Here is a 15428-nt window from a genome sequence, read left to right on the forward strand (position 1 = left end):
AAATATAGAAGCAGTGAAAATATCTGTTTTCTGATTAATTAAAGGATAATTGTTTTGCTTTTAATTAGAATAACCTTTTTTTCTCCCTCACTTTGCCAGTGACCTTGCTGATGGTTTAGTAATCTTTCAACTCTATGAAATGATTCGTGTACCTGTAGAATGGAGTCATGTCAACAAACCACCATATCCTGCACTTGGGGGTAACATGAAAAAGGTTTGTAAATATTTCTGAGTTAGGAACTCTGGTGCCTTCATAATCACCACTAATTTCTATTCATCTATCTCAGTTTCAAGGAAACATGGTAGAGATAGTAGCATACATGTAAATTAATATATCTACTGATAATTTTTATGGTTCTATTTGTGATTCACAAAGCCAAGTAGAAATTTGTAACAGAATTTTGAAACTAAGCATTGAAGTAACTTCCATGTTACTATTTGGCTAATGTCGGAGTATTGACATACAAGCAATAGACTACCACCACCACTAATAATATCAGCAACAGCAGTGTACAGTAGAGACATGTTTAGTGATATATCATCAGGTGGCTGACTGATGAGAGATCTCAGGATATAATCTACATAGCCATAAAAAAGATTTAAAAAGAGCAGAAACTTAAATTACTCTTTGATCAATAACAATTATATTGTTCACATACAATGCTAGAACTTTCTTTACTGCATTAGCATATCATAGTACAAATATATGTTAAAAATCTACAGACAAACCAGAGTTCTAGCAACTTTCCCACTATTTCATAATTTAAAAACCTTATAGGAAAGCTAAAGAGCAGTTGCCAATCATACATATTAATAGCCAGTTTTGAACATCTTAATAACATCATATGCCAAATTTAATATTTTTAATAGAATACCTCTGGAAAGTACATTTTTATGCATTCCACAGCAAAAATATGCCTCTACTTTAATATAAACTTAAATCATTTGGATTTTTGGGACACAACAAATGTGAGTGCACAATTGCATAACAAAATACAGCATTTTAATCTAAAGAATTAATTAGAAACTAAATATTATGGGACTTCCTATAATACGTTTGGCAAATCCAAATGATACCTTGCTCAAAAAGTTTTCTAACTGAATACATTAAAGAAAGTAAAAGTGTGCATTCTATGAGGTATTTTTTTTCCTTCCAAAAGTTTCAGATCAAAATATCTACTTTTTAAAACTCTAGATAATAACTGTGATTTATATCTATGATCAAATCATTTTAGATTGAAAATTGTAACTATGCAGTAGAACTGGGAAAGACAAATGCCAGATTTTCATTGGTTGGAATTGGTGGAAAAGATCTCAACGAAGGCAACCCAACTTTGACTTTGGCACTAGTTTGGCAATTAATGAGAAGGTGAGGCTTTCTTACATCTCACTAAATCCAATGGTATTAACTATTAAGTAGGTTGTGTTTATATCTGGCCTTTATTATATTTATAAATAATTCAAAGTGATGAACATACCTAATACTCCTTCCTCCTCCTATTTTTTCCCACAAAAAAAACAACCTTTTCTGAGGTAGATTGAGCTGAGAAAGCATGACTGGTTTGAAGTCCCCGAGAAAGCTTTCATACATAAGGCAGGACTGGAATTCTCGTCTCCTGGTTTCTACCCTAAGCCCTTAACAGTTAGACAAAATTGGTTCAAACTTTTTCCATAAGAGTTCTTAACTTATTCAACCAGCAGTTTAAAACCCAGATAACTTGAATTTTTAAAAATCTGCTGTATACTGCTGTGTAGGTCTGCCATGTTATAAAGGACTTATAAGCCTGTAAAAACTGTTGCAACCTAGAATGCCATACATACTGTATATACTGTTAAAACTCTCATGTAGGTTCCATTGTTTGTAACCTTCAATTGGGCAAAATGGTGCATCATAGGGTAACAGTGAATTTCCAGTCCCACTTACACCACGAGACTTTGATTTCCATCTTTCTGCATACTTCCTTCTGCCCATCAGTACTGGAATCCTCCATCATTCCAAGCAACTTTGAGTTTGCATCTGCATGCTAGCATCTCCCACAAGACTATGGGGATGCTGCAACAGTTGTAAGTGCAAAGACCAGTTGTAAGTCACTTTTTTAGCACCGTTGTAACTTTGAATGGATGTTAAACAAATGGTCATGAATTGAGGAACAGCTTTTGTCATTTAACATGCTAGTTAAATGACATTTTCCCTATTTTCTCATTCCAAGGTTTCTCATAAGTTTGTTCCCTGCCTTTACTAAGTATACATTCAATCATTTTTTACCTTTTCAGTTCTCAACACCATTGCTCCTGCAATCCTTCCACTCAGTTCCCAACACAATATTTTATTCCAGTCTTTCCACACTTCTCACTATAATTCTGACTCTGGCTGTCTGTGTCAAACTCATTTCAGCTCTTCCTTGAACCTTCTTCTCTCCAGGTAGCAAACCAAAGTCTGCTCGTGGCCTATCCCTCCTGTCAGTTCATTCAGCCTCCAAAGATCTTAACTAGCAGGTGGCTACAATTAAGTACTTTTAACTTTGACAACACACTTCTAGTGATCATGTTGTCACCAGTCTAACTAGCACTCATCCCGTCTGGCTTCAGCTCCACTATCAGTTAGGTTTCTTCATTGTTTCCCCAATGTTTTTTCTCACCATGTACATGTATACATCCGAACTAGACCATGTTATTTCTCTGTGTCATATAATACATGTGGGTACATGCATAATTTTGCATTAATTCATTAATTCATTCTGTCATGGTTATATAGTGTATATTGGAGGTGGTGACCCTTTGAGAACTGTATGCAATGAGATTTCATTTTAATGTATGCCGATTAATATACATTCAAAGTGACAATAAAGTTTATTCTATTCTATTCTATTCTATTCTATTCTATTCTATTCTATTCTATTCTATTCTATTCTATTCCATTCCATTCCATTCTCATCACTAATTTCTGAGAACCATGTTTTAGTCAGGAAATGTGTTTAAAGAGTGGTAGTAATTGGAGTGATATAGTTAATGATATTTACTATAATTATCAAAATAGGCCCACTCTTTTGGTTAAAAAATACAGTCTAAATTCCTGTACTAAAATGTGTGATGAATTTCTGTACAATACAGTGTGGTCTGTTTTTATATTTGTCATTTTATTTTATTTTGTTCTCTCAATACAATCACACCTCATGTATATTTTGTTGAATATCTAAAAATAATACTGGAAAATTCAGGGCAACTTTAGTGTTCCTTACCAGTTACATATACGGTCTATTGCAGATATACTTTGAATGTACTATCAGACCTTGGAGAAGCAGGGAAAGTAAATGATGAAACTATCATTAAATGGGTGAATCAAACTCTTGCAAATGCAAAGAAGACAACTTCAATATCTAGCTTCAAGGTAATAAACAGACTATCAAATAAATGGAATATTATATTAATTACATAGAGAAAATCTGGGTGGGAATCAATTTATAGCAGAAATTCAACACTTCATAAAAATGCTTAAAATATTATATTTTAAAATGTAAAAACATTAGATTTTGGCTAACAATATGGGCATATATATTACTATCTTTGTCATGGAACATAATTGTATCTATTTTTCTGAGAACTAGATAAAAAATAATTTGAAGAAAGCAGGATTATACATGATGATTAAAAACAGGAAGAACCTTGTATCAAAGAATGAAAATTTGTACCTATGTTGCAATTGTTGTATCATACTCAAATACAGTATAGAGGCAGTTTATTCATCATAAAAGTATTAAAAGTACACAAAAGTGTTCTTCAGAGAAACACATTTTGATCATCATATTTTTTTGAGAACAGCCAGTCTATATCAACAACTTTGTAAAAATATCTGTAAACCTTTATTTACCAACCAAATGTTTTACAGATCTTTGAGTTTTCTATATTTTCAACAATATTCTCTTTTCTCATGTAACTGAAGAAATGTTACTTCAGTTTAATTTTTACTTCCATCCACACATTAAATTTTTCTACACCTTCAATCAGCCTTAAACAAGTACGGTATTCTAAAGTGCATACTGATCACGGCAACATCAGAAATACTGTAAAAAGTAGTTTTATGACCAGTTAGCTAAAATGTTTTTCTGAAATCTAGTTTCTGAAACTTTGCCAGTTTTTATTTTAACAATGGAATACAAGAAATACACTTAAGAAAAATAGGGACAGCAAAGTTACAACAGGCCAACGTGATCTACAATTAGAACTAAAATTATATATCCAATCAGTGCATTAAGAAACATCAACTTAGCAGCTGAAAGGGAATAGTAAAATGTTGCTTTCAGATAACACAATGTTCACGGTAGAACTTAAAAAGGAGGAGCCAATATTGAAACCATAGCTTTAATCTCCTGTGTAAGAAAAGCATGGTGAAACTCTTAAAGCACAGACGTAATTAATAATTCTAGGGCACCTCCTGCTGATAACTTGATGTCATGGATAAGAATGCTCATCCTCTTGAGCTGTTAAAAGGATACTGAGTATAGCAGTACCACTTGCTATTTTAAGACAGAAGAAGTACATCTTAGCATCCCAAGAACAAGATGGGACCCAGGGACCATCTCAAAATCATAGATTGGAGAAAGAAGCAGAGTACTATGCACATTTATAAGCATGTAAAAGAAAATAGTAATGGAGCAGCCTTTTTTATGTAATACTAATATCTTGCATGGTAATCCTATTTGCATATGTAATAACAGTACGTAGAACATATGTTATTCTAAGGATCTTGGAGGTCTTCTAATCCAATCCCCCATTCCAGCAAGAGATCCTATAACATGGATATACTTGGTTTAACCAAATTGCATTCTGAGTAGCAGAACCACTACTTGTAGATCTCCACAGATATTGTGGACTGGCTTCAATAACACTTTCATGTTTTTATATGTTTCATGAATGCAGCATAGCCAACAGAAACTGAAGGGTGTACATTGCCATTGTTTAAAAATAGATTTCTATAAAATGGTACATGGTAGGTTAATTACAAGTTGTTTTTGTGATTAGGACAAAACCTACAAGATTACACTCAAAAGTGTTCAGGAAACAAAATCTTTGAGGTCCAATAAAACATGTTGAGGACCTTTTGTTTGATTTATCATGGACAATAACTGGATAAAAGTATATGACAAGCCAAATTAAAGATGACAAGGTATGATGACTGAAAATAATTCATTATTGATAACTAACAATACTTTAATGTGTTTTGTTTCAGGACCAATCTATAAGCACTAGTTTGCCAATATTAGATTTAATAGATGCTATTGCACCAAAAGCAGTCCGCCCAGAAATGGTCAAGAGAGAAGATCTAACACCAGCAGACAAGCTAAATAATGCTAAGTAAGTCCTTGCAGCATATTTCAGAAGACTATCCTGTGGAATGAAAACAACAAACAATCCTTTAAATTGCCATAGTTTATAGAAGTATGGCATTTTAAAGAGTAATGTTTTAGTATGGATTAAAGCTGCCTTTCTTAAGTTTCAAATGGGAGGAATATACAAATCATTCTAAATCTTCCAACTGTTATTATTATTGATGTCATAATAGTAATAGTAATTAAATTTATTATGCTTGCCCACTCTAAAAGGATATAGGCTGCTTACAACATAATAAAATGTGTTAAAACATGTTAACAAATTATATTAATAAAACAGTTAAAAACATGACGACAATACAATATGTCCCAGTCAAAAACAGCTCTGTCAAACTAAAGTACAACAGAGGCTCCACAAACAAATTAAATCCAAGACTGAGAATATTTCCTATGTATATTAAAGCTGGGAAATATATAACATCCTACTTCTTCAATGAATAGTCCTCACTGGAAAAATATTTGCATTAGACATAATGATGCAATATTCTTTACTTCTACAAAGAATAGAATCCCATTCAATGGACTACATGTAGCATGACATTAGATTTTGTCATAAATAATATTTAATTGTATATTATTTAATTGTATAATATTTAATTGTATATTATAATCCTTATAATTGTAATGAGTCACATTAAAGATATTCTAATCTAATCTATCTGTAATGAGTCACATTTAGTGTAGACTGAGATCTACATTGATCTCAGTCCACCAAAACAGTAATATATTTTTGCAGATTTATGTGGAAGCCTGAAAAATAAATATGCATGCTCTAGCATTCTTCATAAGAAGACTGAAACTTTTTAAAAATCATTTTGAAGCATTTATAGCCTTAATCTACAATATGTGCTAATTGAGTTTATTTGTGTCAGAAGCATCACAAATAAACTAAGGCATACTATATGACATAAAATTTAAAATATAAAAAGTTAAAAAATAAAAATTGAGGTAACCTAGGTATATTACTTATGGTTAGTATATTAATCACATCAAGCTCAAATTTCCCTTTTTCAGAAATTCAATTGAAAAAACAAAATTGCTTTCCTGAATTAATGTCTGGAATCTAAAATAATTTATAACATGATGGTTAAATGTACACTCAATCCAAATAAAACTGAATTCATAAAGTTGTTACTAGGCAGATAGTTTTGGAAATATATTTTATGAATGTGGTTGTACTCTTTCTAAAATACTATGTCTGTAATTGGGAACACTTCTGAATTATAATGGCCTGATAGGAAGTTTTTCGAATCCCTTGAACCAATATCTGAGCTATAGCTCTTATTGGAATATACAACCCTTACTATTATCTCCCTGATGCTATCCTTGAAAGCTGTCTAAACGACAACCGAATATCTACACAGCCTTCTTTCTCAAATATATTTTCAGCATTTATATAAGCTGAAGAGTGGATTGTAGGGTCTGGTACCTTTTACTGTCATTTTGTATAACAAACTTCCAGGCTATTTTCAAAGGCAATTTCAATGAAAATTCTTTGATATTCCTTGTTGTGAGAAATCAGTATGGTCTTACCATCCTTTTTAAAACAACAAAGTGTTCATTTTGTTAAATTTTTTAAATGTTAGGAATCAGTGTATATCCACCCACATTTTTCTACTTTATTCTGAATTGGTTTGGGTTTTACTACATTATTTAACTATATGGTTTATATCCCATATTTCTACCAATAGCATTCAAGGCAACTAAATAATAAAAAAGGCATTTTAAATCTTATTAAAACAGTTAAAATCTCTGTTACAAGAAGTCAGACAAAAAGAACTAGCTGGGATTCAGATAACAGATAATCAGAGTTGGAAGGGACCTTATAGGTCATCTAGTCCAATCCCCCACCCAAGTGGGAGACCCTACACCATTTCTGACAAATGGCAGTCCAATCTCTTCTTGAAAGTGTCAAGTGATGACACTCCCACAACTTCCGAGGGCAAGTTGTTCTATTGATTGTTCTCACTGTCAGAAAGTTTCTCCTTATTTCCAGATTAAATCTCTCCTTGTTCAGTTTCCATCCATTATTCCTTGTCTGGCCTACAGGCGCTTTAGAAAATAGCTTGACTCCTTCCTCTCTGTGGCAGCCCCTCAAATATTGGAAGACTGTTATCATGTCTCCCCTGGTCCTTCTCTTCATTAGACTAGCCATGCCCAGTTCCTGTAACAGTTCTTCATATGTTTTAGTCTCCAGTCCCCTAATCATCCTGGTTGCTTTTCTCTGTACTTTTTCTAGAGTCTCAACATCTTTTTTATAATGTGGTGAACAAAACTGGATGCAGTACTCTAGATGTGGTCTTACTAAGGCTTTATAGAGTGGTATTAGTACCTCACTTGATCTCAATTGTATCCCTCTGTTAATGCATTAGGATTGCATTAGTTATTTTGGCTGCTGCGGCATATTGCTGGCTCATATTTAGCTGGTTGTCCACTAAGACTCCAAGATCCCTCTCACAGTTACTGCTATTGAGCCTAGTTTCACACAGCCTATGTGTGTACTTTTGGTTTTTCTTGCCTAGGTGTAGGGCTTTACTTTTCTCTACATTGAATTTCATTTTGTTAGATATGGCCCAGTGTTCTAGTCTGTCAAGATCCATCTGGATCTTGAGCCTATCTTCTTGGGTGTTAGCTATTCCTGCCAGCTTAGTATTATCTGCAAATTTGGTAAGTTCCCTTCTATTCCCTCATCTAAGTTGTTAATGAAGATATGGAAGAGTATTGGGCCTTAGACAGATTCTTGTGGCACCCCACTGCTTACTTCCCTCCATGTAGACTTAGACCCATTAAGGACTACTCATTGAGTACGGTTTGCCAGCCAGTTGCGAGTCCATCTAGTGGTGGTGCTATCTATTCCACTTTTTTCTAGCTTACTAAGAAGTAGGTTTAAAACAACACATATTTATGACGGTAAATTATTTGTAGTTTGGTGGAAAGAATATATGGCAGTCAACTTTTGTTAGAAATACATCTTATTTTTAAAAGTACAGATATATTGTTCATAGCTCTTTTGAAAAGTTAGTCCTGAGAGTTGGGGAACTATTTGGAATGGGATATATCATATAGGATTGCAAGAGATTGTGACTGGAGAAAAGAGTGAAGAGAAATTATTGTCTCATTAGCAAAGATACAAGTTACTAAGGAATCATCATTGGGTACACTTCCAATGCAAATAATGCTAAACAAATATTTTTCCCCCTTTTCTTTCCAAGGTATGCTATTTCTATCGCTCGGAAAATTGGTGCTTGTATATATGCCTTACCAGATGACTTGGTAGAAGTGAAGCCAAAAATGGTCATGACAGTGTTTGCATGTTTAATGGGAAGAGGATTAAACAAAATAAAATAAAGAATGGTTTCTTTTCTTTTTCTGCCATGATAAACGCATTGAATGCCTCATTGTTTACAGACTAATGTAAAGCAGATAGTTTATATATATAAATGTGGAAAAGTAAAGATAGATTATTTAAAAGGATTTCTTTTTTAGTTATCACTTGAAATGTGTATTACATCAGTATGTGAGCTAACTCTGTTAACATGATGCAATAATCGTAATTAACATTACTATGCTCAGCAGCTTTTTTAACCTGTATATGATTTTTCTCAGTGCAAAGATTCCCAAGAGTGTAAAGTGCTATTTTAGGAAATACTGTGAAGTCAAAACTTTTGATTGATGAGATAAATTTCAGTTGTTGCTAACAAACTTCTCTTGCTATGGTTATAAAATAAAGAGTCAATGTTTTCAATAAAAGAGAATATATGTAGCTCAGAGTTGAATTGCGGAGTCCTTGGTCCTCTTGTCTTTGGTTCTTTGTAGATGTTTCATTAACTGACTAGGTAACATCATTAGCACTATTAAGTGTGGACTTTGCTCACTATTTGTGTACAGCGTCAATATATATCCTGCCAAGTGTTTTCTCCTTGGTAGTTCCTGGATATCCTTATCAGCAGAGGAAATAATAACAAATTAGAAACCCAAATCTATCAAAAACAATCCACACTAACCAAGTGCTCCATTACCAAAATAATAACCGAACCTCTCACACTAGTTGCTGTGTAAGAAGAGTACAAATACTGCAGCAACCAAAATATCAGGAAAAGGAATATATAAGCTATGAAAATAAAAAGCTAAGGAAACAAAAAGATCAGAAAACATCCTTCCAGCAGCTGATATCAAGATAAACCGGGATTAACACCATATAAACAATGAAGCAGAAAACAATACCCTAATCAAGGAACTTCCTAAAAGAAAACCACACCAACAAAGCAAGCTACTATATAAAACAGGGAACAAAGTTCACACTCACTTCCATTGCTGATGTTACATAGTCAGGTAAAGAAAGTTTGTCCACAAGCAAATAATCAAATGGCACCAAGGACTCCACAGACAATGTTTAAATCTGTAACAAATCTTGTATTTCAACTATGATTGAAAAAAAATGCTCCCTTACCAAAGCAGCTTTTTTTTTTAAACTAGCTTGCTGATGTAAATTATAGTTAATCATTATGTGATTATCTATTCTTTAGACTGCTTGTTGGAAAACTACTTCACAGAGAGATGGTACAAACTGTAAATAAATCTTAAACACTGATGAGGTTGGTGTGGGTAGAATCAGTAAAATTTGCACAGGACAGAGAAAAAATACTCTGTTTCAATCTCAAATTCCATTAGCATGGTCATGAAATGAGACATTTATAATGGCTCCAGAATAGTAACGTTTGTTAATTAAATTGTACACTGTTTTATATTTCAATTTCTCTGAAAAAGAAATTATAGAGAGTATGACAGTATGTTAGCTATTTTTATGAAGCAATCAGAGATGTGACAAAGTGAAGATATTTTGATATAGAAAAGGAATTTTGGTGTATTCTCATAGCTGTGCTTTATGCCTCCATTACTATTAGGATACCCATTATACATTAGATGCAGGATTGTACTACTAATCAACTAATTAAATATTGGGAATTAAAATGTTTTTTTAATTTGTTACACTGATAGTTAAAATGTATTACTTGTGCTGTTGAACTTACAAATTCCATTTCGGAGATTTTTCTGTAGAAATGTATCATCTGTATAACAACGTACATTTTATAAAAAATTACAAAAAATTATAAAAATCAAACTGTTAGGGTTTGCAGTTTAGAATAAAACTAATTAAAACATATTTAATGATAGCAACAAATAAATGGTATTTATAGTGTATTACTTGCAGTGTGTGTTTGTGTGTGAGTGAATAGAAACACAATTTTTAATAGAACACTAAATTAAAAATCAATAAAAGAAATAGCAAGTCTATTTTTGTACAAGTCATAAACACAAGCCAATTGTCAAGCACCCAAACTACAACGTGAACATGGGTATGGTGGCCAAACATCTTACAATGGCTTTATCAACTGTAAAACATCGTTCTCTTATAATTTCAGACAGTTGTTTATCACCTGGTCATAAATTGAGGTCTACTTGTATTAAGCAGTAGGAGGTACTGCAACCAGTTTTATCTTTATTACGATTCTTCAAGTGTAGGTATCCTTCATACTAGAGGAAAATGTTTGAAGGGTTTATATGCCTATTACTTGCCAATAGCTATTATAAAATCTAAAGCTATATAAGCTCACATATACCCCCACCATAAGGATCAAAATTCAAAACTTTTCCATTGAGAAAAACTAGTTGCCAACCTAATTCACAGAGTGAAAATCATCTGCAAGTTGTTCTAAACCTGGAGGAACACACTTAAATCACACTGGCCAATACAAACATATGCTGCTGGTTTATATCTGGACCTAATTTACAGTGCTGGTTTTAGAAAGCTCTGTGATCTGGAATCTGGTGATCTGGAAGAACACCCTCTCCTATGTGTGCCTAATGAGGCCCTTCTCTAGGTCCATTCACCAGTATTTCTCAGCTTTGGATCTTGAAGATTTTCCCCAAAGAAGCTAATCTTCTTAAATGTAATTTTGGAATTTCTACCAAAGAAAGGAGCACAGAGAGGGAGAGAAATGGCTAAACTTTATTCAATGATCACTGGGTGCCTGTTTTGCAAGAAATGGGGAACTTGAATAATACAAAGATGTTTATACATTTTGGGACTGAAGGGGAAAAAATCTAAATGAGGTGAGTCGCTGACACATTTTGAGTAAATGCGACAAAAGTTTAAACCAGGGGTCTTCAAACTTGACAGCTTTAAGACTTGTGGACTTCAACTCCCAGAATTCCTCCTCCAGACATGTTAGCTCAGGATTTCTGAGAGTTGAAGTCCACAAGTTTTAAACTTGCCAAGTTTGAAGACCTTTGGTTTAAACAAAGAAAAATGTATTTTCTATTGTAAAGCAAAGCTGCTAAGCATTCCATTGTTAACAGGATAGAATATTGAGACAAGCTTCTAGGCTCTATTGAGATGGAATATCTGTGGATTCCTAGATGATACGATTAAAAGGTTATTGGAAGCAGAAACATAGCCATGTTTGAGTTATGTATGATCATGGGGCTGATCTAGTTTACATATGCAAATGGGGTAGGTCAAGGGAAATGGGGAAAGATTTTGTTAAGTCTGGGAGATCGGTCTCGGGTAGATCGGTCCCAGGTAGATCGGGTCGCATAGAGATGCGAGACTCAAAGTGCACATTCAGCTCTTTATTGAAGAATATACAGTTCTGTGCAGGACCTGCGAGCCGCTTGGCTTTATTCAGCCGGCCGGCGGCTCGGCGGCCAATGGCAGCGCTTCGAATTTCCCGCAATCGGCTCAGCCAATTAGCGCGCCAATCACAGTTGTTTAGTTAACCAATCGGGTTGCGGTCCGCGTGGACCAATCAGAACTCAGGATTTGGAGAATGTTAATATAGAACAGATTTTGCAACAAGAGAGATGGTGTGTGTGGCAGAAACGGGAGGCAAAGAAAAAAAATGGGGAGAGGTGGAGAATTTGCAGCTTTATTATTTTTAATTTTTCTAACACAATTGTCCCCTTTTCCTGCTTTCTACTAGTAACTATTTCTTTATGAATGGCCAAAAATCTTGCACAAAAGCCTGGTACAGAAGGAGCAGAAATAGTGGTTACAAATTAACGAAAGAAGCAGAAGAGTAGGGAAACGCCAATTAAAAACAAGGCCTTTTAGGCAAAAATTTTCTATTTATTCTAACCAACATTCAAACCAATTAATGAAAGATTTGAAGTCCAGGATGGCATTGTGGAAAAAAGAAAATTACCTGTTGGATTGGGAGTGATGTAAACAAGCGAGAAGGAAACAACAAGAAGGAAAAAACAACAAAGCATTAGTTCAAGGGTGTGCACACTTATGCAGCCATGTTTTTGTACATTTTTATTATTTCATTCCAAAAGATTTCAGTTCATTTTTCAATTGAATTTACAGCTTATATGTTAGAGATGGAAAAAATTCTGAAATGATTTATCTTGGTCTGATTTTTATCAATAGCAATAGCATTTAGACTTATACAACACCATAATGCTTTACAACATTCTCTGGGCAGTTTAGAGTCAGCATATTGCCCCCAACAATCTGGCTCCTCATTTTACCTACCTCAGAAGGTTAGAAGGCTGAGTCAACCTTGATTTGGTCAGGACTGAACTCCTGACTATATGGGCAAAGTTTGCCTGCAATACTGCATTCTAACTAGTGGTTAGATATTTTTTACATCTCAAAAACCTGGCATTTTAATAGGGTGTATAGCACTCACCCTCAAGATACTGGTTGGCTTTTTCTTCTTCTCAAACCATTCTCTCTTGTTCTTGCCACACCTTGCTTAGAAGAGAAATCTGTAGAGCTCACACTCCTTGAATTTCATTATTAGAGCTTGCAGATCCTTTCATTGTCATTTATCAAAATAGTGTAATGCTCATAGTGCAAGTCAGGGATGTTTCTCCCTCCAGTTTTACAACAATGCTCATCTGTCCAACTTCCTTTTAATGCCCATTAAGCATACAAACTGAATAAATAAGGGGAGAATATACAGTTATGCCTTGGCCAATCTGGAGGCAGTCCATTTCGCCATATTCTGTCTATATTGTTCTTTTCTGACATGAATAGGTTTCCCTGAAAAAATGTTCTAGAATTACCAATTCTTTAAACTTGACAGGACTAATATAGTTGAAAGCCTTTCAATATCAATTAAGCATATATTGACTTTTTGGTTTGCTTTTCTCAATCATTGCACCAGCAATGATGTCTCACATTCCTCTTACTTTTCTAAAGCCAGCTTGAACATCTGGCATCTCTTTTTGTCATGCAAGGCTTTAATCTGCATTGGATGATCTAAGAAATGAAGAATATTGAATGATAGTTCATTCGTATGCTGTTAAGTCTCCTTTTCTTTGATATTGGAATGTAGATTGACATTTACTGATCTGTTTACCAAATCTATGTCCAGATTTGCCAGGACAGCTTAGTTAGAATCTTTACCAATTTTTACTTTTTTGCCTGCCATATTTCTGTGGTCCATCAGATTGACAGAAAAAATAAATTCTACTATATCCAATCTCGCATGAATGCTCTGCTGAAAGTCACAGACACTGTGGTAACAATAAAGAGATGAAGGTTTGATGAGCCCTGGCCGGGGGGAAAAGAGAACACCTTGAGTATGGGCGCGGGTCCTAGAGGATATTCTAAGCTCACTGAAAATAGCTTTCAGGTTCAAGGTTATATTTCCTCCCCTTACAATTTGATTACTCTATTGTACATTGAACCACAAAGGACTGACACGGTCCCTGCGTTGCTCTCCTCTTTGCCGCCCGGGACAAAGAACGGCATAGAGACCGCCCGCTTGCGTCTCCAACGGAACGGGGGACCGTTGACCGTCTTCGACTGCGGAAGAAATCAGAAGAGAAGGAAGACAAGCCTTTTGCGCGTGCGCGCGCGGAGCTCTTGGTCGCTCGAGCCCCCGTTTGACAGCTGCGCGTCATTCGCTCTCTCTTCGGGTGGCACGTGAGGCGCGCCTGGTTCGCGGGTATCCCAGCGGGATTGCTGGGAGGAGGAGGAGGAGGAAGAAGGTGGCTTTCCAGAGCGGCCTCTCCGATGAGCCTCCGCTTACTGCGAGGCCGGCGCTATGGCTGCTCTATACCAGAGTGCAGACCCATCGACCTTGGCTTCCCCGAACAAGCTGCTGGCATTAAAGGACGTCCGGCAGGTGAAGGAGGAAACCACCCTGGACGAAAAATTGTTCCTGCTGGCTTGCGACAAAGGTAAACCTCCGTCTCTCGCTTTTCCCTTCATTGCCGCAAGGAAACTCTTTTCGTTCGACCCGCATTATCAACCAGGAGCGGGCCTTCATCAAGGAATCCGCCCAGCATCCAAGCGGGCACCGCCGGAAAAGGCCGGGGTTCTGCTCCTTATTCGTGAGCGTAGCTAGGATGAGAAACTCAGTCCGAACAAACAAAATGTGATCCGTAAAAAAGGGGTAGCACTCTGGATTCTGACCCACTGAGTGATGTACATTCCTTGTAACGGGCAAGAACAATAGCAAAAGGCATCAAAAGTTCCCATCTTTTCCTCCCTTCCCTTTTATGGGAATATGAGTCTGTTAGCTTTGTTGATGAAGGGTCGTGGCTGAAAAGCCCAAAGTTAATTACCGTAGATTGTCAAGCAACCAAAGTATAACGTGTCATTTTGTTTGGTTAATTTCAGCTTTTGATCATTCTTCTCTATTGCTATATTTGAAAGGGGAAAGAGGGTAGTTTTCTGGGAATGCTTGCTTTTTAAATCAAAATTTATATGACTGACTTGCTGACAAATTTAATAAGTATTAAAGAAAGTCATTAAACATTAAAATCTAAATTGCTAAAATAGGATTTTGTATATTATTGGTTTAGGTGATTATTACATGGTGAAGAAACTTTTAGAAGAGAATAGTTCTGGTGAGATGAACATAAATTGTGTGGATGTACTTGGGAGAAATGCTATTACCATAAGTATTGAAAATGAGAATCTAGACATTCTACAGCTTCTGCTGGATTATGGCTGTCAGGTACTATTAATAACATCAGTATAAATTTGAAATTTCTATTCTTTTTGCCTACCTTAAAACATTG

The 15428-nt window shown here is 35.2% G+C and overlaps 2 protein-coding genes across 10 annotated transcripts in view; both read left to right on the forward strand.

Annotated features, from left to right (window-relative positions):
• PLS1 (plastin 1) overlaps nucleotides 1-10589 on the forward strand; it is a 69940-nt gene extending 59351 nt beyond the window's left edge. For 4 of the 6 annotated variants that reach the window (XM_087965114.1, XM_087965118.1, XM_087965117.1 and 1 more), the window contains exons 12-16: nucleotides 100-214; nucleotides 1236-1369; nucleotides 3265-3388; nucleotides 5228-5352; nucleotides 8600-9360. In XM_087965114.1, the coding sequence (XP_087821240.1) occupies nucleotides 100-214; nucleotides 1236-1369; nucleotides 3265-3388; nucleotides 5228-5352; nucleotides 8600-8735 (634 nt within the window). In that variant the 3' untranslated portion in view covers nucleotides 8736-9360. Of the gene's footprint in view, nucleotides 1-99; nucleotides 215-1235; nucleotides 1370-3264; nucleotides 3389-5227; nucleotides 5353-8599 lie in introns of all 6 variants that reach the window. The other 2 variants (XM_087965113.1, XM_087965116.1) reach the window with 1 other exon arrangement.
• A 3657-nt stretch (nucleotides 10590-14246) lies between these two features.
• The window catches only part of TRPC1 (transient receptor potential cation channel subfamily C member 1), a 28338-nt gene continuing 27156 nt past the window's right edge, over nucleotides 14247-15428 (forward strand). Inside the window, exons 1-2 of one of the 4 annotated variants that reach the window (XM_087965119.1) lie at nucleotides 14247-14582; nucleotides 15210-15364. In XM_087965119.1, the coding sequence (XP_087821245.1) occupies nucleotides 14447-14582; nucleotides 15210-15364 (291 nt within the window). In that variant the 5' untranslated portion in view covers nucleotides 14247-14446. The remainder of the gene's footprint in view (nucleotides 14583-15209; nucleotides 15365-15428) is intronic. The other 3 variants (XM_087965120.1, XM_026664631.2, XM_087965121.1) reach the window with 3 other exon arrangements.

Source organism: Notechis scutatus, chromosome 4 (genome assembly GCF_049901735.1).
Source record: "Notechis scutatus isolate UNSWTSFEM ecotype Mainland chromosome 4, rNotScu1.2, whole genome shotgun sequence".
NCBI classification, from domain to species: Eukaryota; Metazoa; Chordata; class Lepidosauria; order Squamata; family Elapidae; genus Notechis; species Notechis scutatus.